Here is a 25106-nt window from a genome sequence, read left to right as displayed (position 1 = left end):
ATTTCATTTGCCACTTTCTTGACCATTCTCCTAATCTGTCTAAGTCCTACTGCATCCTACCTGTTTCCTCAACACTACCTGCCCCTCCACCAGCCTTTGTACCATCTGCAAACTTGGCAACGAAGCCATATGTTCCATCATCTATATCATTTATATTCAGCATAAAAAGAAGTGATCCCAACACCGACCCCTGTGGAACACCACTAGTCACTAGCAGCAAACCAGAAAAGGATCCTTTTATTCCCACTCGCTGCCTCTTACGAATCAACTGATGCTCTAACCATGTTAGTAACTTTCCTGTAATACCACGGGCTATTAACTTGCTAAGCAGCCTCATGTGTGGCATCTTGTCATAGGCCTTCTGGAAGTCCAAATATACAACATCCACTGCATCCCCTTTATCCATCCTACTTGCAATTTCCTCAAAGAATGTGCTTACTGGTTCCTAAGGGTTCTTTTACCTTAAGCTCCCTAATCGCCTCCAGTTCTTGACATAACACCCAATCCAGTACAGCTGATCCCCTAGTAGGCTCAATGACAAATTGCTCTAAAATACTATCTCATAGGCATTCAACAAACTCACTCTCTTGAGATCCATTACCAACTGGATTTTCCCAATCAACCTGCATGTTAAAATCTCCATGACTACCATTGTCCTTTTGACTCGCCTTTTCTATTTCCTGTTGTAATCTGTGGTCCACCTCCCAGCCACTGTTAGGAGGCCTGTATATAACTGCCATCAACGTCCTTTTACCCTTGCAGTTTTTTTTAACTCAACCCACAAGGATTCAACATCTTCTGATCCTATGTCACATCTTTCTACTGATTTGATGCCATTCTTTACCAGTAGACCCACACCTCCCCCTCTGCCTACCTTCCTATCCCTCCAATATAAAATGTAACCTTGGACATTCAGCTCCCAACTACAACCATACTTCTGCCACGATTCAGTGATGCCACAACATTATACCTGGCAATCTGTAATGGTGGAAGAAGATCAACCACCTTATTTCTTACACCACGCACATTTAGATACAACACCTCGAGTGCTATCCTTTCTGGTTCTGCATCCCTAATGTTTTGATACTCGCCCTGCTGGCTGCAACTGAGTCCCATCACCTATCTGGCCTACCTGACAGTCTGACTGCACACTACCTTTACTTTTTTACTATCCATCCTATCCTGAGCCCCTTCACTCCGGTTCTCACCCCCGTCAAATTAAACTTTTCCCAATACCTCTAATAAACCTGCAGGAACATTGGTCCCCCTCGGGTTCAGGTGCAACCTGTCACTTTTGAACAGGTCATTCCTCCCCCAGAAGAGATCCCAATGAGTCAAGAACCTGAAGCCCTGCCACCTGCACCAGCTTCTCAACTACACATTTATCTGCCAAATCATCCTGTCTCTACCTCCAGAAATTACTACCTGCTTCTCAGATTTCTACCTAGCTCTCTAAAATCTCTTTTCAGGACCTCTTTGTTTTTCCTTCCTACGTCATTGGTACCAATATGTAGCAAGACATCTGGCTGCTCTCCCTCCCTCTCCAAAACGTATGGACGTGATCTAAGACATCACTGACCCTGGCATCTCGGAGGCAAAATACCATCCGGGTATCCTGTTCATGTCCACAAAGTCTCCTGTCTGTTCCCCTCACTATCGAGTTCCCTACCACTACCACTCCCTTCTTCTCTCTCTTTCCCTTCTGCACCACAGACCCATCCTTAGTGCCTGTAACCTGGTCGCCATGGCATTTACCCGAAAGATTATCCCCCACAAAAGTATCCAAAGTGGTATAAAAAAAAACACAAAATGCTGGCAGAACTCAGCAGGCCAGACAGCATCTACGGGAGGAGGTAGTGACGACGTTTCGGGCCGAAACCCTTCATCAGGAGTTAAGTAACATGGCATGGTCGAGGGGGGATAAGAAGTGGGTGGAGGGATGAAATAGAGAGCTGGGAAGTGATAGACTGGAGGGAAATGGGCTGGGGGAAGGTGGAGAATTATGGGAAATAAAAGAGTAAGAAAGGTAGGGCTGGTGGGGAGATTATAGTGAGGTGGGAAAAAAGAAAGAGAAAGAGAACCAGACTAAAATAATAGATAGGGATGGGGGTGGGGGGGGGGAGGGGTATCAACAGAGGTCTGTGAGTTGAATGTTCATGCCGGCAGGTAGGAGGCTACCTAGGCAGGAGATAAGGTATTGCTCCGTCGACCTGCGTGTGGCCTCATCTTGACAGTAGAGGAGGCCATGGACAGACATGTTGGAGAGGGAGTGGTCTGTGGAATTGAAGTGTGTGGCCACAGGGAGATCCCGCCACTGCTGGAGGACTGAGTGCCGGTGTTCGGCGAAACGGTCTCCCAGTCTGCAGTGGGTCTCCTCAATGTATAAATGGCCACACTGGGAGCACCGGATACAGTATATCACCCCAGATGACTCGCAGGTGAAGTGGTGCCTCACCTGAAAGGACTGTCGGGGGCCTGGGATGGTGGTGAGGGAAGAAGTGTGGGGGCAGGTGTAGCACTTCTTCCGTTTGCAGGGATGAGTGCCTGGAGGGAGGTTGGTGGGGAGGGATGGGGGGGATGAATGGACAAGGGAGTCGCGTAGGGAGCGATCCCTGCAGAAAGCCGAGAGTGGGGGGGAGGGGAAGATGTGGCTGGCGGTGGGATCACGTAGGAGGTGGCGGAAGTTATGGAGGATTTGTAGGCTGGTAGGATGATAGGTGAGGACCAGGGGGACTCTATCCCTGGTGGGCTGGCAGTGGGATGGGGTGAGGGCAGAGGTGCGTGAAATACGGGAGACGCGATGGAGGGCAGAGTTGATAGTAGACGAAGGGAAGCCCCTTTCTTTAAAAAATGAAGACATCTCCTTTGTCCTAGAATGAAATCTGCTGAGAGCAGATGCGGCGGAGGCGGAGTTATTGAGAGAAAGGGATAGCATTTTTGCAGGAGACAGGGTGGGAGGAGGAATAGTCTAGGTAGCTGTGGGAGTTAGTAGGTTTGTAGTAGACGTCTATCTCCAGAGATAGAAACAGAAAGATCTAGAAAGGAGAGGGAGGTGTAGGAAATTGACCAGGTGAATTTGAGGGTGGGGTGAAAGTTGGAGGCGAAGTTAATGAAGTCGACGAACTCAGCATGTGTGCAGGAAGCAGCGCCGATGCAGTCGTCGATATAACGCAAGAGGAGGACAGATACCGGTGTAGGCTTGGAACATAGATTGCTCCACATGGCTGACAAAAAGGCAGGCATAGCTAGGACGCATGCGGGAGCCCATGGCTACACCTTTAGTTTGGAGGAAGTGGGAGGAGCCAAAGGAGAAATTGTTAAGGGTGAGAACTAATTCCGCGAGGCGGAGAAGAGTGGTGGTAGAAGGTGACTGACTGGGTCTGGAATCCAGGAAGAAACGGAGAGCTTGGAGACCTTCCTGGTGGGGGATAGAGGTATATAGGGACTGGACGTCCATGGTGAAAATAAGGCGGTGGGGGCCAGGGAACTTGAAATCTTTGAAGAGATGTAAAGCATGGGAAGTATCACGGACATAGGTGGGAAGGGATTGAACAAGGTTCTTCCCCACACTTCTTCCCTCACCACCATCCTAGGCCCCAGACAGTCCTTTCAGGTGAGGCACCACTTCACCTGCGAGTCAACTGGGGTGATATACTGTATCTGGTGCTCCCAATGTGGCCATTTATACATTGGGGAGACCCGCCGCAGACTGGGAGACTGTTTCGCCGAACACCGGTGCTCAGTCCTCTAGCAGTGGTGGGATCTCCCTGTGGCCACACACTTCAATTCCACAGACCGCTCCCACTTCAACATGTCTGTCCATGGCCTCCTCTACCGTCAAGATGAGGCCACACGCAGGTCGATGGAGCAATACCTTATCTCCCGCCGAGGTAGCCTCCTACCTGCCGGCATGAACATTCAACTCACAGACCTCTGTTGATATCCCTGCCCCCCCCCCCCTCACCCCCATCCCTATCTATTATTTTAGTCTGGTTCACTTTCTCTCTATTTTCCCCCCTCACTATAATCTCTCCCCAGCCCTACCTTTCTTTCTCTTTTATTTCCCATAATTCTCCACCTTCCCCTAGCCCATTTCCCTCCATCCTATCACTTCCCAGCTCTCTACTTCATCCCTCCCCCCACTTCTTATCCCCCCTCGACCATCCCATGTTTCTTCACTCCTGATGAAGGGTTTCAGCCTGAAACGTCGTCACTATCTCCTCCCATAGATGCTGTCTGGCCTGCTGAGTTCTGCCAGCATTTTGTGTTTTTTAAATTTATTTCCAGCATCTGCAGATTCACTCGTGTTGCCTCCAAAGTGGTATACTTGATTTTGAGGGGAATGGCCACAGAGGTACCCTGCTCTAACTGCCTATTTCCATTTCTCCTGACAGTCACCCTGTTACTTGCCTCCTGCAACTTCGAGGTGACTACTTCCCTGTAACTGATCAATTATCGCCTCACTCTCCCGTACAAGCCAAAGGTCATCCAGTTGCTGCTCCAAAACCCTAACACGGTCTTCCTGGAGCTGAGGTTGGATGCACCACACAGATGCAGTTCCCCAGGAGTCTCTGGGTCTCCCAGTTCTCCAACATCCAGCATGAAGAACACACCACAGCCATTTAAATGGTACAGTAAGAGAGGAAAAAAAACCAAAAAGGAAACCTTAACAGACACTTTACAGAGCTGATGCCTCTTTTGAGCCAAAGCCTGTCACTTCCAAATCTTGCCACTGGCCTACTCCTGGCAATGGCCGCTCCACTTATCCCTTCTGTACTTTTATTTAGTTCAAAATTTCTTCTCAAAATTTAAATACTCTATCCAAAACAACATCCTAGTGAATCTCCTCTGTACCATCCCAAGATCCCAAGAGCAATCACATATTTTCTATGGTGTGGTCAGCCTATCTCTAATGTGGTAAAGACCACTGATCTGATCTAGTAATTGAAAACAATGAATCAGTATTAAGCTCCGATACAGTTTTGCCCACCTGAAATCTTACCTTGATACCTTGTTCCACAAGTTCTGCCTGACCTGTTGAGTATTTTCAGTTTCTTGAAAACTGTACCTAAAAGTTTGAGCCTTTAGTTCCCATCACGCTTTCATTTACGATGTTGTTGCTTGTGCACATGAACAACAGTCTGCATGCCACCCCAAGTGGACATCAAGACTCCACTTAGTGAACTACACTCCATGATCAACAGCCCTGAAATGGGACTGGGACCCTGAGACCTCATCACGCCAATGTTAGGAGTATCCTTTCGAACCAGCACATCTCCAGTCCCATGAGGTGTCCAACCACCTTCAACTCCTACTACACAAAGATGCCTGCTGATCCAATCCCCACCCATACTCCAATAAATCAGACCAGCAGGCTGTGTTCCTTCTCTGTGTACAAACAGAAACTGAAAAGTGAGGGATTCAGTTAACAAAAAGTTGTACAGTACTGCTCTGAGGAAATAGAGGAGCTTCTGCATGACTGTTGATTGATCCATATTAAATGACACACAGCCAACCTAGAAGACATCAATCTAAGTGTTCCCAAACCATAAACCATGGATGAACCAAGAGATCCACTCCCTACTGAACACAAACAAGAGAAAATCTGCAGGTGCTAGAAGTCCAAGCAACACACACAAAATGCTGGAGGAACTCAACAGGCCAGGCAGTAACTATGGAAAAAAGTACAGTCGCCGTTTCAGGCCAAGGCGTCAACTGTACATTTTTCCCATAGATGCTGCCTGGCCTGCTGAGTTCTGCCAGCATTTTGTGTGTGTCACTCCCTACTGAAGTACAGGACAGTGGTGTTCAAATTGGGGGACCCTGACCTATACAGGAAATTGATATACAAACTGGTCTAGGACTTGATTTTGGACTGGTATTATTTCTTGGCATCCCTTACACTTTCATAACGCTATGTTCCCACAACTACTAAACGTGACCCTAAAGCGTGGCCTCTCTGATGTCGTCATAAATCTCTCTTCTCACTACTACAGTCAGGCAGGCCAACCAAGCATGCCAAATTCCTATTCACATGGTGTGTTGAAATAACTATCGAGTTTAGATTTGGAAGTCTCTTAAGAAACTACTCTCAACTACACAACTAAGTAGTTTGTTTCATGTGTCCACCCTTGCTGTGCAAATAAATGCATCCTGATGTTAGTCTGAAATCTCCCCTTAACCAGTCTCCACTTATGGCCCCATGCCCTTGATGATGGATTAATTTTGAAGTAGCAGCTGGCATCCACCATACTTATACCCTTAATGATTTGAAAACTTCTACCATGTCCCCTTTTATTCTACGTCTACTTAGTCTAAAAAGATTTAATTCTTTCAATCTTTCTTTATAGATCATACCCTGCAGACCCAGAATGAGTCTAGTCGCCCTTCTCCGGACTCTCTCCAGTGCCTTCACACATTTCACGTAATACGGAGATGAAAATTGTACACAGTTTTCAAGGTGTAGCCTCAAGTGCATTATACAGCTTATGGAGAATGCCTCAACTTGAACTCCACTGAGCGCATTGTCTAGATGTTGATAGTGATGAGTCTACTGACACCCAAATTCTTCTCCTTCACTGCACTTTCTAGCTCAAGATCCCTCATTGTATATTTATATCTAATATTTCTACTCCCCATATGTAATATTTTACATTTACTTACATTAAATTTCATCTGCCATTTATCTGCCTACATCTGGGTTTTCTTTAGATCTAACTGTATTGATTCTGCTGCCTGAATGTTATCAGACAATCCTCCTAATTTTGAGTCATTGGCATATTTTACTAGTTTATTTGTTATGTGCTTATCCAAATCATTAATGTAAATTAAAAACAGCAGTGGCGCCAAAACTGGACTCTGCGGAATCCCACTTTTAACATCCTCTAGGTGTGAAAATGATCATCTCACCGTAACTCATTGTTTTCTATTTTTGAGCCAATTCTGCACCCATTTGCACACCTTACCCTGAATCCCTACCTCCTGTAATTTGATTACTAACCTCTCATGGGGCAACTTTGTAAAAAGCCTTCTGAAAGTCCAAGTAAATGATATCAACCGCTCTATTGTTATCATAAATTTTAGTTGCCTCTTCATAGAACTCCAGCATATTAGTAAAACATGATTTCCCCTTCCTGAACCCATGGAGGCTTTCTGCCAACATGCCTATTCTTATCCATCTCATTATTTATTAATGTTGCTTTTCCATCCCATTATTTAGTATTGTTTCCATTATCTTGCCTGCAATACACGTTAAGTGTACTGTCTATGGTTACCAGGGTAGAACGGTCACCCTTCTTATACACCGGGACAACGTTAGCCCATTTCCGGTCCTTAGGAATTTCACCAGTCTTCAATGACTTTTGAAAAATACATGTTAGGGGTTTGTATATATAATCACAGATTATGTATATATATATATATATATATATATATATATAAGATTATGTATATATAATCACAGATTAAGATAATCACAGATTATGGATATATGCTATCTAGACCTGGAAATATATTAACTTTCAGTCTTTTCAGCTGAAACAGGACCTCACTTTATAAGATCTCTAAGTCACATAAAACTTTTTATTTTTTTCTACACATACTGGCATATTGCTAACGTCTTTGCAAATGAGCACTTTAACAATTTTGAGTTAAGAGTATCTGCTACATCCTTCTCTGCATAATTTAACAACCCACTATTATTCCTAATATACTTAACTTCCTCTTTGACTTTTCTTTTACTACTAAAGTATTGAAAAATCTCAGGATCAATTTTAGCATTATCAGCAATATCCTTCTCAACCCGCCTTTTGACATCTGAATTTCCCTCTAATGAGGCAATTGGTCTGGCAGCCACGGCAAAAATTACCTCAGTAAAAGCTAGGAGAGTGAAAACACGCAAGACTGATTATGGAATACAAAAGAAAGCAGGAGGTTTAGCATCAATTGCGAGATCCAGAATAAAAATTGACAAATGATCCAGGGAAGTTCCACATCCTGAAAAAAAAAGAGGGCATAAAGACTTCAGCTGAACTGCAATGAATTAAGAATATATACAAATTGCATCCATATGATGGTGCTCAAATTTTAGCTACCTTGCCAACAACTCAGCAAATAAACCAGTTGACACAGTGAGTTGAGGATGGCTAGGAGACGAGAAACAAAGATAATTGGGATGTAACTAAGAAATGGTTGGAATGACAATTCCCAACATAGACTGACTGGAAGAAACTGATTGAAAACAAAAGGCATCAGAGGATGTTTCTGAATATGAAGACTGCTATTGAACAGTTTGGATCAGCTACTCAGGAGTTCAAGCAATAACTGAAGATAAAATGGAAGAATCCATCGATGCTTTCTCAACTTGAATTTCATTGATGATTTAAAACCAGATGTTGCAAAGATGGTAATGCTAACAAAAGCAAATTGGAAAGAAACTGCTGTTTCCTACAGTGACCTGGTGGAAACTGCCAAACAAGTGGAGCAAGATATCAAAGTCCCAATAAGATCGATACAATGAACCAACTGTCCATGCCTGCTAACCAACAGAATAAATGCAACTGGAATTCACAGCAATACAGGTGTCCCCCCCGCCCCAACTTTACAAAGGTAGAGCATTCCTATTTCTTAAGCCGAAATAGCGTAAAGTGAAGAACCATTAATTTATATGGGAAAAATTTTCGTAAAAGCGAAAATCCTCTATGCAATGCGAAAATAGGTTACTAATGTAGGTCCTTTGTAAAAGCAAAGTGGTGTAAAGTGAACATTCGTAAAGCAGGGGACACCTGTATGTAAGTTTACTTTCTTTCTTTCTTTTTAAATCTTTTTATTAATTTTTAAGCAAGCATAAATGAAACATGAATACAAAGAGTTTGAGAGTACATAGTTAATAGTTTAAGTAGGCATTGAAATATATGATAATCAATATATATAACCTCCCAAACTCATAGTATTTATGAACAAAAGCAAAAAAAACACCCCCAAAAAAAACCACTAACCAACATGGGCCATTGCATAATGTCAGATATATACAGTAGTGCCAATAACTCCGAACCTCCATCCAAATAATTAAGGATAATAAAAGTGAGGTTTAGGAAAAGACAATTTAACTCATATGAAAATGTTGAATAAATGGTCTCCAGGTTTCTTCAAATTTAACTGAAGGATCAAAAACAACACTTCTAATTTTTTCTAAGCTCAAACAAGAGATAGTTTGAGAAAACCACTGAAATATAGTTGGAGGATTAATTTCTTTCCAATTCAATAAAATAGATCTTCTAGCCATTAATGTAACAAATGCAATCATTTGTCGAGATGAGGAGGATAAACGGCTATTATCCACCATTGGTAAACCGAAAATTGCAGTAATAGGATGCAGTTGGAAATTGATATTCAGAACTATTGAAATAATACTGAAAATATCTTTCCAATAATTTTGCAAACAAGGGCAAGACCAAAACATATGGGTCAATGAAGCAACATCAGAATGACATCTGTCACAGGTTGGATTAACATAAGAATAAAATCGAGCAAGTTTATCCTTAGACATATGAGCTCTATGTACAACCTTAAATTGTATTAGGGCATGTTTAGCACAAATAGAAGACGAATTGACTAATAGTAAAATTTTCTCCCACTGCTCAGTGGGTATAAGACAATGAAGTTCTTTTTCCCATTCCTTCTTAATTTTTTCTGATACTTCTGGCTGTATTTTCATGATATTATAAACGACAGCTACTAAACCCTTTTGACAAGGATTCAGAGCTAAAATTCTTTCCGTAATGTCCAATGGACATAGTTTCGGAAAAGACTGTAACTCATTATACAAAAAATTTTTAACTTGCAAATATCTAAAAAAATGAGTTTTAGGTAAATTATATTTATTAGATAGCTGTTCAAAGGACATAAAGCTATCATCCAAAAACAGATCACGAAAACATGTTATACCTTTTGTTTTCCATAAAAGAAAAGCTTGATCCATAAAAGAGGGCCGAAAAAAAAAGTTAGATATTATAGGGCTTGATAAAATGAACTTATTCAAACCAAAAAATTTACGAAATTGAAACCAAATTCGCAATGTATATTTGACTATAGGATTAGTTATTTGTTTATTCAATTTAGATAAAGAAAAAGGAAGTGAAAATCCTAAAATTGAAAACAATGTACAGATTCTTGTACAGATTTACATTCCAAATTTACCCATTGTGGGCAAGCTGCTATAGTCGATTCTTGTGTCCAAAATATTAAGTATCGTATATTAACTGCCCAATAGTAAAATCTCAAGTTCGGCAAAGCCAAACCGCCCTCCTTCTTAGGCTTCTGTAAATATTTTTTGCCTAGTCTAGGATTTTTATTCTGCCACAGATAAGAAGATATTTTGGAGTCAATAATATCAAAAAAAGATTTAGGAATAAAAATTGGTAATGCTTGAAATAAATATAAGAATTTGGGTAATACCATCATCTTAATAGTATTAATTCGACCAACCAATCACAAAGATAATGGAGACCACCTGGTAGCAAGTTGCTTAATTTGGTCAATTAAAGGTAGTAAGTTTACTAGTTGGAAATTAATGCAGTGTAATTTATTTACTCGATAATTTAGCCTCCAAGGGACACAAAGTAAATTTGGACAAGGTACAATTGCAACAAGAGGAAATGATTTAGCACAGAAAATCTCCCAAGGCAAACAGGAGATCACTGAAAATCGTGCAAAAGCTGTTAAATCAGCAAAATCATCTACAGCTGTCCAGCAACTTTGATCATGGGTTTGTGCAACTACAACAGAGGGGGCTCATGCCTATGAGAGGTTCAGGCAACTTACCTAGCAGTCATGACTGCTACTAACGTTGTGCTGGATCAGATTTTAAATATTCTTTAAAGTGCACACTTTACTCACTATGAACAGAACCTTTCAAATAACAGCTGCTCAGCTGAGGCATCTAATATCATCATCCAACGAGCAAGTCCAGTGAAACCAGCTGCACTGTGGACATGGAAGACTATGTTGATCATGACTGTGCAAGAACAATAACATGCCAAGAAGATGCAAATCACCAGAGCTTGGACCAGCAGTCAATCCAAACACTGGAAGTTTGGAGATGAGGGGACTTCAATTAGGTCAACTGACAGAGAATAAAAGGCATTAGCAGGTCGCACCAGTGTAAAAGAGCTTTGACCAGCAACCAATCGACATTTGGGATTGACTAGTAAGAGTAAATTAAAGGAAGGCAGGCTCAGTGGCCATTGTCGCAGTGGCTGTCATTTGAGTGGATACAGTCAGACTGGTGATCTTAAGGCTTTAGCTCTTTGAGGCTTCAGAGAAGAGCAGTTTCAGTCAGAGAAAGCAAAGGAAAGAAAAGCTCATTTTTACATTCTCTTCTTTATATCTGCTCATCTAGAACAGTGGGGATGACAGGCAGGATAATGAATTGGTCCTCTTGTGGGATGTGGGAAGATAGGGAGATCTCCAGTGTTCCTGTCAACTACTACTGTGAGAAGTCTATTCAGCTGTAGCTTCTAGCAAACCGCATTAAGGAGTTGGAGCTGGATCTGGATGAACTCTGGATCATTTGGGAAGCTGAGTGGGTGACAGATAGGACATATAGAGAGGTAGTTCCACCTGAGGTGCAGGCCATAAGAAACTGAGTGACAGACAGGAAGGGGAAAGGGATTAAGGAGTCAATGCTGAGTACCCCTGTGGCCATCCCCCTTAACAACAGATATATCAATTTAGATACTGTTGTGGGGGGGGGGGGGGGGGGAGAATGACCTAACAGAGGAAAATCACTATGGTTGGATCTCCGGCACTGAATCTGCTTCTGTGACTCAGAAGGGAAGGTGGGGGGGGGGAAGAAGAGGCATGCTGTGGTGATAGGGGATTCATTAGGAGAATGAATAGGAGGTTTTGTGGGCGAGAATGAGATTCTCAGATGGTAAGCTGCCTCTCAGGTGCCAGGGTCTGGGATATCTTGGATTGAGTCCTCAATATTCTTAAGTGTAAGGTGAACAGCCAGAAATCATGGGTAGGACAAGTGACAAGGTTCTGCATAGGGAGTTCAGGGAGTTAGGTGCTAAGTTAAAGAGCAGGAACTCCAGGATTGTGATATCAGGGCTGCTACCTGTGCCACACGCTACTGAGGCTAGAACTAGGAAGAATATACACTTTAATATGTGGCTCAGGAGTTGGTTTTGGAGGGTGGGCATACATTTTTGGATCATTGGGCTCTCTTCCAGAGAAGGTGGAGCTGTACAGAAGGTACAGTTTGCACCTGAACCGGAGGGAGACAAATATCCTAATGGGAAGCATTTGTTAATGCTGCACGATGTGGTTTAAACTAGAGTTGCAGGGGGATGGGAACCAGAGTGCCAGAACAGTTAGTGGAGAGACCATGGAGGCAGATGTTGGTAATACTTCAGATAAAGTTAGGAATCAAAAAGGCTGAACATGGTGCGACTGGTGTCCTGAGCAGCACCTTGTCAGAAGGCCTTTGGACAAGATACCACACATAACACTGCTTAACAAGTTATGAGCCCATGGTATTACAGGAAAGTTTCTAACATGGATAAAGCACTGGCTGATTGGCAGGAGGCAAAGGGTGGGAATAAATGGAGCCTTTGTTGGTTGGCTGCTGATGACTAGTGGTCTGTGTTGGGACCAATTCTTTTTACACTATATGTCAATGATTTGGATGATGGAATTGATGGCTTTGTTGCAAAGATTGTAGAAGATATGAAGATGGGTGGAGGGTCAGGTAGTCTTGAGGATGTAAAGAGGCTACATTAGGATTACGACAGATTAGGAGAATGGGAAAAGGAATGAAAGATGGAATACAGTGTCAGGAAGTATGTGGTCATGCACTTTGGTAAAAGAAATGAAAGAGTTGACTATTTTCTAAATGGAAAGAATATTCAAAAATCTGAGGAGCAAAGGAACTTGTGAGTCCATTGCAGGATTCCCGAAAGATTTATTTGTGGGGGATGAGACTGTGGTGAGGAACACAAATATAACGTTAGCTTTCATTTCAAGAGGACTAGAAAATAAAAGCAAGAATGTAAAGTCGAATCTTTATAAAGCACTGGTGAGGCCTCACTTGTGAACAGGTTTGGGCCCCTCATCTTAGAAAGTTTGTGCTAAAACTGGAGACAGTTCAAAGGAGGTTCATAAAAATGATTCCAAGTTTGAATGGCTTGTCATATGAAGAACATTTGATGGCTCTGGGCCTGTATTCACTAAAATTCAGAAGAATGAGAGGTGACCTCATTGAAACCTATCAAATGGTGAGTGGGAGTGGACAGGATGTTTCCTGTGGTGGGAGGGTCTAAGACCAGAAGACATAGCCTCAGAATAGACCATAAGACACAGGAGCAGAATTAGGCCATTTGGCCCATTGAGTCTTCTCTGCCATTCAATCATAGCTGATCCTTTTTCCCCCTCCTCAGCCCCATTCCCCAGACTTCTCGCCATGTCCAATCAAGAACCTGTCAAGCTCTGCCTTAAGTATACCCAATGACCTGGCCTACACAACTGCCTGTGGTAATAAATTCCACAAATGCACCACCCTCTGGCTAAAGATATTTCTCTGCATCTGTTTTAAATGGACGCCCATCTATCCTGAGGCTGTGCCCACTTGTTCTAGATTCCCCAACCATGGGAAACATCCTTTCCACAGCTACTCAGTCTAGGCCTTTCAACATCCGAAAGGTTTCAATGAGATCCCCCTTCATCCTTCTAAATTCCAGACCCAGAGATATCAAACATTTCTTGTATGATAACCCTCTCATTTTTGAAATCATCCTTGTGAACCTCTTCTGAACCCTTTCCAATGCCAGCACATCCTTTCTTAGATGAAGAGCCCAAAACTGTTCACAATACTAAAGGTGAGGCCTCACCAGTGTCTTTTAAAGACTCAGTGTCACATCCATGCTCTTGTATTCTAGACCTCTTGAAAAGAATGCTAACATTGCATTTGCCTTCCTCATCACCAACTCTACCTGAAAGTTAACCTTAAGGGTGTTCTGCACAAGGACTCCTAAGTCCATTTGCATCTCAGAATTCTGGATTTTCTCCCCATTTAGAAAATAGCCTGCACATTTATCTCTACTACCAAACTGCTGACCATGCATTTTTCAACATAGTATTCAATATTCCACTCCCTTCCCCATTCTCCTAATCTGTCTGTCCTTCTGCAGCCTGTTTCCTCAACACTACCTGCCCCTCTGCCAATCTTCGTATCATCTGCAAACTTGGCAACAAAGCCATTTATTCCATCATCTAAATCATTGATATACAGCATAAAAAGAAGTGGTCCCAACACTGATCCCTGCGGAACACCACTAGTCACTGGCAGCCAACCAGAAATGGATCCTTTTATTTTCACTCACTGCCTGCTAGCAATCAGTCAATGCTCTAACCATGCCAGTAACTTTCCTGTGATGTCATGCTCTTAACTTGGTAAGCAGCCTCATGTGTGGCACCTTGTCAAAGCCCCCCTGAAAGTCCAAATATATAACATCCACTGCAGCCCCTTTATCCATGCTACTTGTAATCTCCTCAAAGAATTCCAACAGGTTTGTCAGGCAGGATTTTCCCTTAAGGAAACCATGCTGACTTTGTCCTATCTTGTCCTGTGTCACCAAGTAGTCCATCACCTCATCCTTAACAATTTATTCCAACATCTTCCCAACCACTGAGGTCAGGCTAACTGGTCTATAATTTTCTTTCTGTTGCCTTCCTCCTTTCTTAAAGAATGGAGTAACATTTGCAATTTTCCAGTCCTCTGGCACCATGCCAGAGTCCAAATATTTTTGAAATATCATTACTAACGCCTCCACAATTTCTAACATTTCCTCTTTCAGAACCCTAGGATGCAGTTCATCTGGTCTGGATGACTTGTGTACCATTAGGTTTTTCAGCATCTTCTCCCTTGTAATAGTAACTGACTCACTTCTCTTCCCTCACACCCTTCAACATCTGGCACACTGCTAGTGTCTTCCACAGTGAAGACTAATACAAAATATTCTTTTAGTTCATCTGCCATCTCCTTGGCCCCCCTTATTATTTCTCCGACCTCAATTTTTAGCGATCCTATATCCACTCTTATCTCTTTTTGTTTTACATACTTGAAAAAGCTTTTACTGTCCACTTTTATATTGCTTGCTAGCTTGCTTTCATATTTCATCTTTTCCCTCCCAATGATTCTTTTAGTTGTTTTCTGGAGGTTTATAAAAGCTTCCCAGTCTTCTGTCTTCCTGCTAATTTTTGCTTTGTTGTGTGCCCTCTCTTTTGCTTTTACATCAGCTTTGACTTCACTTGTCAGCTACAGTTGTGCCATAAGAGGAAAAAAGGGAACTTTAACCAAAACTTATGCAGTGCAAATGCCTTTTTCAAGCCGAAGCCTCCTAGGAATGGACGGAATGGCGAAGCAGACTTGAAGGCCCAAATAGCCTAATTCTGCTCCTATATTTTATGGTCTTATGAAGAAGTGCCTTTGTTGAACCCCTTTCTGATTCTGTATACTGATGACTTATCAACCATTGAGGAAAAAATTCAAATGGCTATCTGGGCTGTTGTCAGAGAAAATGAAGTGATGGCCTCAGGAAATATGGCTCTGGTACCTCTGCACAACAACCAGTACTGAAAGCTTTAACTGTAAATTAGCCGAAAGAAGATCCGCTAATATCTAAGTGGATTCTTGAATAATGAGCAATGAAGAAAATCAAAGAAAACCCAATAACTGAAACCATTGTTTAACCAATGTTTAACTAAGTTAAACATTGTGTCACAAAGGAATATAAAAGATATTCAAGAAGTGCAAGATGAGCGCTCAAATGAAGAAAAGTGTTACTGAATAGAAATGGTGCATTATTAAACAACGATGAAGTGTGGAAAATTGTCACTAGTCAGAGGCTGGTCACCCCCGCTGAACTGCTTCCTTATCTGAAAGAGCAGATACACTCCTAAGGATATATTGGAGTTGACAGATTCTCCAAACTGCGGTGGAATCCAAAGTTCAGTATGCAAGCTCAAAATGCCAGAATGGTATGACATGCCAGAAAATGAAACCCAGATCATTGGAGAAGCTACCTCAACTGAATATTCCTGCCCCACCTGGGCTATTTTTACATCAACAAGTGGACTACATTACTTTACCAAATTGCCAAGAATATTCAGATGTGTTTGTAATAGTGGACAAATTTTCAAGATGCGCGAAAGCCATTCCAGCAAGAAAAGCTACTGCCATACATACAGACAAAACTCCGATCAAGGACTACATTCCTAGACGGGGTTTGCCTTGCCACACCAACTCTGACCAAGAAACACATTTCACTGGAAATGTTTATTAAGAACTATGTCAGCTGATGAACACTGAATGGTTTTTTCATTGGCCAGAGTCATCAGGCCCAGTTGAAAGAATGAATGGCATCATCAAACAAATGGCTGAATAAGTATCAAGAGGAAAGTGTACCATGGCCTACAGCTTCTCCTTTGGTTTTATGCAGCATCAGAGTTACCCCAAACAAGAAAACAAATTTGAAGTGGTGACGGGGACTTGTGTTACCAGCAGGAGCTCTCGATCTCAGAGAGGCTGATAAGCATATTATGGCCAGCCATTTAATTGATTATTGTGTGTAACTAACACAAGCTGTTCAGCCTGCTTCTCAACAGGCCTCTGCTGCTTGGACTGGTCCATCGGAAGGAGGATTCCTGGTGAGTGGGTTGTGGTCAAAAAACTGCATAAGGAACCCCTGGGAGCACAGTGGAAAGTCCTTACCAAGTACTGTTAATTACCAATTCAGCAGTCAAGGTAGAAGGTAAAAGTAAGTGGATGCATGCCAGCCACTGCAAGCAACTTAAAGTGACTGCAGATTAACACAAGTACTGTGGAAGATTTCAAGCTGAATATAATTACTAGACATTATGGACTTTATTTTGAAACTTGTTAAATTTTCACCTGTTTCCCTTACTTGTGATGTAGCTTGAAATATAAATGCTTTTGAGAAGTAGATTTTGACTACTCTGTAACGTAGGTACTTTAATTTTTTTCCACCTTTGAATTTTCAGATGTGATTCTGCCAGGGTCCCATACAGAATAAAAGTTGGGGGTGGGGGCAGGGGTACAGTTGAAAGAATGAATGGCATCAAACAATGGCTGAACAATGGGCAGTATTTTAAAAAAATACTTTTTATAAGATGAATTAACGCAAGACTAAAGTTGCAGTTTAATCATTTGTACTTTAACTAAAGTTGTATTTAAATCATTAGTACTTTTTTAACAAAGTCATGTATTTTCACAATATGTGGTGGGTTGTCCCCACTTACTGGCAGAAAATGGTATAGCAATTAAACTAACGATAATCACCATTCTCATTTTTTATTGGCTATGTATTTGCACACTACCCACGTGATTTAATTGTGTATCTATTGCCCTCTGCTCTGCTCGTTTGTCACAACAATAAAAAGTTGAACACAGGAAGGAAGATCTAAGAAAAGCTTGACTTTATTACCATACTCTCCAAAACGAAGAGAATCCCAATGTTGCCATTCAACTAGGACACCTACTGTTCGCACTCCAGCATAGATCAGGAGCATACCAAGTGTGGCATCCAGAAGGAAATTTATCAGATACCTAAAGATAGTAAACAGAAAATTGAGTTACTAGTTGCAAAGTAAATACATTTCAGCATGAGCATTTTTTATAATGGAAGACAGATGACTGGGAAATTTTTAAGGAACAACAGAACTTAACTAAAAAGGCAATACGGGGAGAAAAAATGAGGTATGAACGCAAGCTAGCCAGGAATATAAAGGAGGATAGCAAAAGCTTTTTTAGGTATGTGAAGAGAAAGAAGATAGTTAAGAACAATGTTGGGCCCTTGAAGAATGAATTGGCTGAAATTGTTATGGGAAACAGAGAAATGGCAGAAGAATTTAATAAGTACTTTAGATCTGTCTTCACTAAGGAAGACACAAGCAATCTCCCAGATGTATGGATGGGCCAAGGACATAGGGTAACAGAGGAAATGAAACAGATTGACATTAGGAAGGAAACGGTGATGAGTAGACTGATGGGACTGAAGGCTGACAAATCCCCAGGTCCAGATGATCTGCATCCTAGGGTACTAAAGGAGGTGGCCCTGGAAATTGCGGATGCATTGGTAACCATTTTCCAATGTTCCTTAGATTCAGGATCAGTTCCTGAGGATTGGAGAATGGCTAATGTTATCCCACTTTTTAAGAAAGGAGGGAGGGAGAAAACAGAGAACTATCGACCTGTCAGCCTAACATCAGTAGTGGGGAAGATGCTAGAGTCCATTATTAAAGATGAAATAGTGGCATATCTAGATAGCAGTGATAGGATTGGGCCGAGCCAGCATGGATTTACCAAAGGTTAATCATGCTTGACTAATCTATTGGAGTTTTTTGAGGATGTAACCAGGAAGTTAGACAAGGGAGATCCAGTGGATGTAGTGTACCTCGATTTTCAGAAGGCATTTGATAAGGTCCCACATAGGAGATTGGTGGGTAAAATCAAAGCTCATGGCATTGGGGGGAAGACATTGACATGGATAAAAAACTGGTTGGCAGATAGAAAGCAAAGGGTAGCGGTGAATGGGTGTTTCTCGGAATGACAGGTGGTGACTAGTGGGGTGCCACAGGGCTCGGTATTGGGACCACAGCTGTTTACGATTTACGTCAACGATTTAGATGAAGGCATTGAGAATAACATCAGCAAGTTTGCTGATGATACTAAGCTGGGTGGCAGTGTGACATGTGATGAGGATGTTAGGAGAATTCAGGGTGACTTGGATAGGCTGGGTGAGTGGGCAGATACTTGGCAGATGACGTTTAATGTGAATAAGTGTGAGGTTATCCACTTTGGGAGTAAGAACAGGAAGGCAGATTATTATCTGAATGGTGTAAAGTTAGGTAAGGGAGAAATACAAAGAGATCTAGGAGTACTTGTTCATCAGTCACTGAAGGTGAATGAGCAAGTGCAGCAGGCAGTGAAGAAGGCTAATGGAATGTTGGCCTTTATTACAAAGGGAACTGAGTACAAGAGCAAGGAAATCCTCTTGCATTTGTACAGGGCCCTGGTGAGACCACACCTGGAGTATTGTGTACAGTTTTGGTCTCCAGGGTTAAGGAAGGACATCCTGGCTATAGAGGAAGTGCAGCGTAGATTCACAAGGTTAATTCCTGGGATGTCTGGACTGTCTTATGCAGAGAGGTTAGAGAGACTGGGCTTGTACACGCTGGAATTAAGGAGATTGAGAGGGGATCTGATTGAAACATATAAGATTATTAAGGGATTGGACAAGATAGAGGCAGGAAATATGTTCCAGATGCTGGGAGAGTCCAGTACCAGAGGGCATGGTTTGAGAAAAAGGGGTAGGTCATTTAGGACAGAGTTAAGGAAAAACTTCTTCTCCCAGAGAGTTGTGGGGGTGTGGAATGCACTGCCTCGGAAGGCAGTGGAGGCCAATTCTCTGGATGCTTTCAAGAAGGAGCTAGATAGGTATCTTATGGATAGGGGAATCAAGGGATATGGGGTCAAGGCAGGAACCGGGTATTGATAGTAGATGATCAGCCATGATCTCAAAATGGCGGTGCAGGCTCAAAGGGCCGAATGGTCTACTTCTGCACCTATTGTCTATTGTCTATTGTAACTCTTCATGGGATATATACAATCTGTTGACTACCTCTGGTCTATTCCCTTTCCCCACACCATGATCCAGGAAAGTGACTAGATTTACTGAATTTATCTTCATAGCTTGTTGTGCCTTTTCTTTTAATTGAGAATACTGTACTGTGCAAAAGTCTTAGGTAGGGCAAAAGTATAGCTAGAGTGTCTCAGACATTTGCACCATACTGTAGCAATTTTATGTATTACACTATACTGTGGTTACACAAAAGAAATTTAATGACATATGTCAATGATGATAAACCTGATCCTGATATGGGTTTCTAGTGTGTACGGAGAGTGGGAAGGGAGCAGGGAGAGGTGAATCATGTTTGGGAAAAGGGGAAGAGAGAGGTGAGGGAGTGGGAAGTAACAGAAAGACATTCTGTAATGATCAATAAACCTATTGTTTGAAAGCAAATGACCTTGCCCTGTGTCTCGGGGCCGGGTGTGTCTGTACTCACGCCACCCCTTCTGCCCCAACACTTCTTCTCTGCCACCTGTCCCACACACCTCCCGTGGTGCTCTACCCTTGCCATTCCCAACATCCTTTGTTCTCACCATATTTACAAACTCGTTCTCCTCTACACACACACACACACACACACACACACACACACACACACACACACACACACACACACACACACACACACACACACAGAGTATGTGCCTCAAATTTTTGCACAGTACTGTACATGATTATCTTTGATGGAGAAGTTGAAAAATAGAAGAATAAAGGTCACAGATATAAATAAAGGGGAAAGGAGTTAAAAGTGACATGAGAAAAACATTTTCTTTAAAAGCATTGGGAGTGGAATATGGATGCACTAATTGAGACTGTGGTGAGTTACAAGTACCAGACAGGATATGGTGGGGAAAAATTTGGAACAAAATACCAGAATAGTGTTTTACACAGCCAATGTGAAGATCTTGGGAGGAACGGACCCCTCCAATGTTGTGCTTCGATGTGGGCATTACTGCCATGGCCAACGTGGTGTGCTTCGATGTAGGCATTACTGCTCACCATAGCCACCTTGAAGATTGTGATGGCAAATTTCTCCTTGAACTGCTGTAACCATGCTGAAGATTCTAACAAAGGAGTTTTGGTAAAACTGACCAAAATAATTCAAGAAGTTCCAGCATTTAGACCAGGGGTTCCCAATCTGGAGTCCACGGACCCCCAGTTAATGGTAGGGGTAATTGGCATTTAAAAAAAATGGTTGAGAACCTCTGATTTAGACCCACAATAGTGAAGGGGTCATGTGTTTCAAATTTAGGATGATCTATGACTTGAAGAACAATATGCTGTCCTTTCAGGTGTGGGATATTCAATTTTATGGGTGCACCTGTGTATGCAACTTCAGTTGTTGGATGGCCATCCCAGACTGTCTCAAGCCTTCTTTTGGGAGTCAGCTGGTGAGTGGCTCAAAGCTCTTGTACCCATAGCATGTGGCAATCCGGTTCAATTTCTGGACATACAACAATAACTGAGTAAATGATGGAGGACTCAGTAATGCCAATGCATTGAGTAAAATGGATAGAAATTTTTTTCCTTGCTGGGATGGTCACTGTCCTATATCAAAATGTGAACATTGTGCAATCACTTCTATCAAACTTACTTCTGATCTCATGATGGAAAGTCACTAATCAAGCAACTGAAAATAGTTTGGCCTAACAAACTTCTCTGATGAACTCCTGCAGCAATGTCCTGGGGTTGAGATGCTTCATCTACAGTGGGTGTTCCCAGTCTGGGGTCTATGGACCTATCAGTTAATGGTAGGAGTCCTTGACATAAAAAAAGTTGGGAACCCCTGATCTACAGCATCCACATTGATATTGTTTCATACATTAGGGTTGGTTTTATGGCAGTTGCAACCAGTGCAGTTTTACTTTCTTTTGTTCTGTCTAAACCTTGAATCAGTAATATAGATTCTGTCTGGATATCAAGCAGATGGTAGTGGTATGGAGGCTATGATCCCAGTGCAGTTTGATGTGATTAGGTAGTGTAAGTGGCTTGGTATTGACTAAATAGGTCGAACAGCCTGTTTCTGTGCTAAACTCTGACTCCTGCAATGTTGCTGGAGTCAAACCGTATAGGTTTCTGCCATTCCTTTGGGTTCATCAGATGTGTGGAATGTGGAAGCTTGCTACAAGGGCAGCAGCTTGCTCTCCACATGCAAACCCATTCTTGAATATCCAAACAGATAGGGCACAACATCCATGGTCAACCCAGACCAATGGAGGCCTCAACATAAGTAGGAACTTGAGTCCCAATTTTTCACAACTTACTAAATTCACTACGTGTCATTGCTAAATTTATCCTGAGGTCATCAATACCAAGAGATTTGGTTATAACTCAAAAAACTACTAATGCATTATTCACAAAAGGCCAATTGTCAATAGGAATTGAAAACTAAAGTTAGAGAGGTTACACCACTTATATACTGCACTAGTCCGAGGATAGTCAAGTTAAGTCAAGTCGCTTTTTATTGTCATTTTGACCATAAACTACTGGTACAGTGCAGGGCAGAACAATAATTAATTAATTAATAATTAATAAACAAAACAACAGGCACAGTAGAGGACAAATTTCAATATAATTATAAATGATGTAAATGTCAGTCTAGACTAGGTATTGAGGAGTCTGATGGCTTGGGGGAAGAAACTGTTGCACAGTCTGGTCGTGAGAGCCCGAATGCTTCGGTACCTTTTGCCAGATGGTAGGAGGGAGAAGAGTTTGTATGAGGGGTGCGTGGGGTCCTTCACAATGCTGTTAGCTTTGCAGGTGCAGCGTGTGGTGTAAATGTCTGTAATGGCTGAACAAGCAAGGCACAAATCCTCTGGAATTTAGCACAGTGAGAGGTGACTTGATGTTATGCAAGATCTGAGGAGCCTTGACAAGATGTTATCTTTTGGGGAAGAACTTAGATGCCAATATCACTGATTTAAGACAGACGAGCTGCTATTTTCCCCCTCCGTGTCTCTTCCTCAAAGGGTGCTGTTACGAATGTGAAGCAACTCTGAGGGGCCGAAGGGTACAAAGTCACCCCCCTCCTTTTTGAGAATCGCAAGATCGCTATTATTTTGGGTCTGAGACCCAGGAAATGAGAGAGAGACATCCAGAATACACAAGGTTTGGAATGTGTCCTGACATCAGCGGAACGGAACCACTGATAACGGCCATTGTCTCTTGGAGACGGAATTGTGTATTGAGTACTGTACTATTCATTGAAACCCCTCAGGGGACAACCAGAGTGGTCTGGTTGAGGGATTGCATCATCCCAACCTGATTGACATCAGAGACCCCATGAGTAAGGATAAAAGAGGGGTCTGGGGAACAACCCCTTTAGACGCACCAGGAGAAACGCTAGAAATCCCGTGACAGCGTTTTATAGCAAAAGCCGGTGGGGGCTCGTGTGCGTCCTCCCTTGCCTGGGTTGGCGGGCTCATCACGGAAGAACGGTTTAGCTAAAGGAGAGGCCACACTTGAACGGCCACGGCAACGAGACACCTGACGGATCAAAATTATCAAGGAAAGCCGGCAAGTTTTTCTTTCTCTCTCCCTCTCTCTCCAACAATTGCAACCCAGCGAAAACCAAAAGACGGCAGCTTGTGAAACTGCAGTGAACTTTATATTTCCATCGGACAATACATTATCCCCTAGACAACGATAGAGCTTATTTCTTATTGATTATTATTATACCCGCACTTTTAGATTTAGTATTGACGACGTATATTATCTGTATATTTGCATTGATATTATTTTTGTGTATTTTTACTAATAAATACTGTTAAAAATAGTATCATCAGACTTCAACGGACGTCTCTATCTTTGCTGGTAAGTGACCCAGTTACGGGGTTCGTAACAACGTGGGGCCTCGTCTCGAGATTTGATACCAAATTGGAGGGCCAGTAAATCGGGCTTTTAAGTCCAAACTTGGATTTGGTTGGGCGGGTAACCAGACGGGAAACCAGCAAAGATGGACGTAGACAAATTTATAGAAAACCCGACTCTGGAGGCGCTAGAGGCTGCCACAAAGTCGGACTTGATAAATATTGTGAAAGGACTAAATCTCGCAGAGGTGAGGTTGTCAATGAAAAAGCGGGAGGTGCGGAGGGCCATAACTCAGTATTATATTGTGAAGAATGTGTTTTCGGCTGAGGTATTGGAAAATATCCCTGAAAATGTACCAGCTAGTGGGACGGCTCAGTTAGAGTTGGAGAAATTAAGGTTGGAACATGAAATTAAGTTAAAACAGCTGGAAGCAGCTGAAAAGGAGAAAGAGAGAGCCAAAAAAGAGAAGGAAAGAGCCACAAAGGAGAGGGAGTATGAGGAGAAGGAGAAACAGAGGAAACATGAGATGAACATGGAGAAGTTAAGGTAAGAGCGAAGAGCTCAAGGATCAGACCGAGAGGAGAGACTTAATGTTAGTAGGGAGTTTAGGGGGGGACGTCACGTGATGACGTAGGATCGAGACGCTGGAACCCAGCTCTCCCGTAAAAAGTTAATAAATTAATGTCCAAATGAAGAAAAGTTAGTCAATACTTTCTAAAAGTTACTTATAAACTACTCCGGATTGTGTCAAGCTATGCCTCAAGGAAGGAAGATGAAGAAAACAAATACCGGGAAGACTACGCAAGTTGGAACAAGAACAAGGCCCATGTCTACCGAGGAACCGCGGTCTCAGGTACATTATACCACCGGCGATACGGAACAGGAGACTGCGGCAACATCGGCAATTTCTAAAGGAAAAAACCATCGTGAACTGCGCAAACGCGAAGGATGGAGCATGCGCAAACGGGAGCAACAAGAACTACAAAGCCCAGCTACCACTGCAACTGAAAGTGATAGCGAATCGGAGGGAGAGACAGATCTTCCGGAAAGATCAGATGAAGAGGGAGTTAAAAGTCCTTCTAGAAATATAGAAAAGACTTTGAGGCAAATAATGCGCAAATTAGACACATTAAAAGTAATTAAAAATAATCAAAAAATACTTGAAAAAAAATGACCAATATGGAGATTATGCTTGATAAAATGACAAAGAGACAGGAAAAAATGGAAAAAAGAATTACAGACTTGGAAACTACAACGGAGGACATGGTTGAAAGAATGGACAAAATGGAAAATGAAAATACTGCTTGGATATCAGAAAGAAAACAATATATGGAAAAAATTGATAAGCTTGAAAATTTCAGTAGACGAAATAATATTAAAATTGTTGGACTTAAAGAAGATATAGAAGGAGAAGATCCAATAAATTTTTTTCAAAAATGGATCCCTGAAAAATTGGAAATGGAAAGAGAAACTCCAATTGAGATCGAAAAGGGCTCATAGATCCTTAAGGTCAAGACCTCGAGCTGATCAAAACCCACGATCAATTTTGATAAAATGCTTACGATACCAAGACAAAGAAAAGATCCT

At 42.1% G+C, this 25106-nt stretch overlaps 1 protein-coding gene across 2 annotated transcripts in view; it reads right to left on the bottom strand.

Moving 5' to 3' along the window:
* Positions 1-25106, bottom strand: part of stimate (STIM activating enhance) — a 131395-nt gene that overhangs the window by 63184 nt on the left and 43105 nt on the right. For both annotated transcript variants that reach the window (XM_073071940.1, XM_073071941.1), the window contains one exon: positions 17505-17626. In XM_073071940.1, coding sequence (XP_072928041.1) covers positions 17505-17626 — 122 coding nt within the window. The remainder of the gene's footprint in view (positions 1-17504; positions 17627-25106) is intronic.

The sequence above is a fragment of the Hemitrygon akajei genome, chromosome 19 (assembly GCF_048418815.1).
Source record: "Hemitrygon akajei chromosome 19, sHemAka1.3, whole genome shotgun sequence".
In the NCBI taxonomy this organism is placed as follows: Eukaryota; Metazoa; Chordata; class Chondrichthyes; order Myliobatiformes; family Dasyatidae; genus Hemitrygon; species Hemitrygon akajei.
This window is presented reverse-complemented; position numbering and strand designations above follow the sequence as displayed.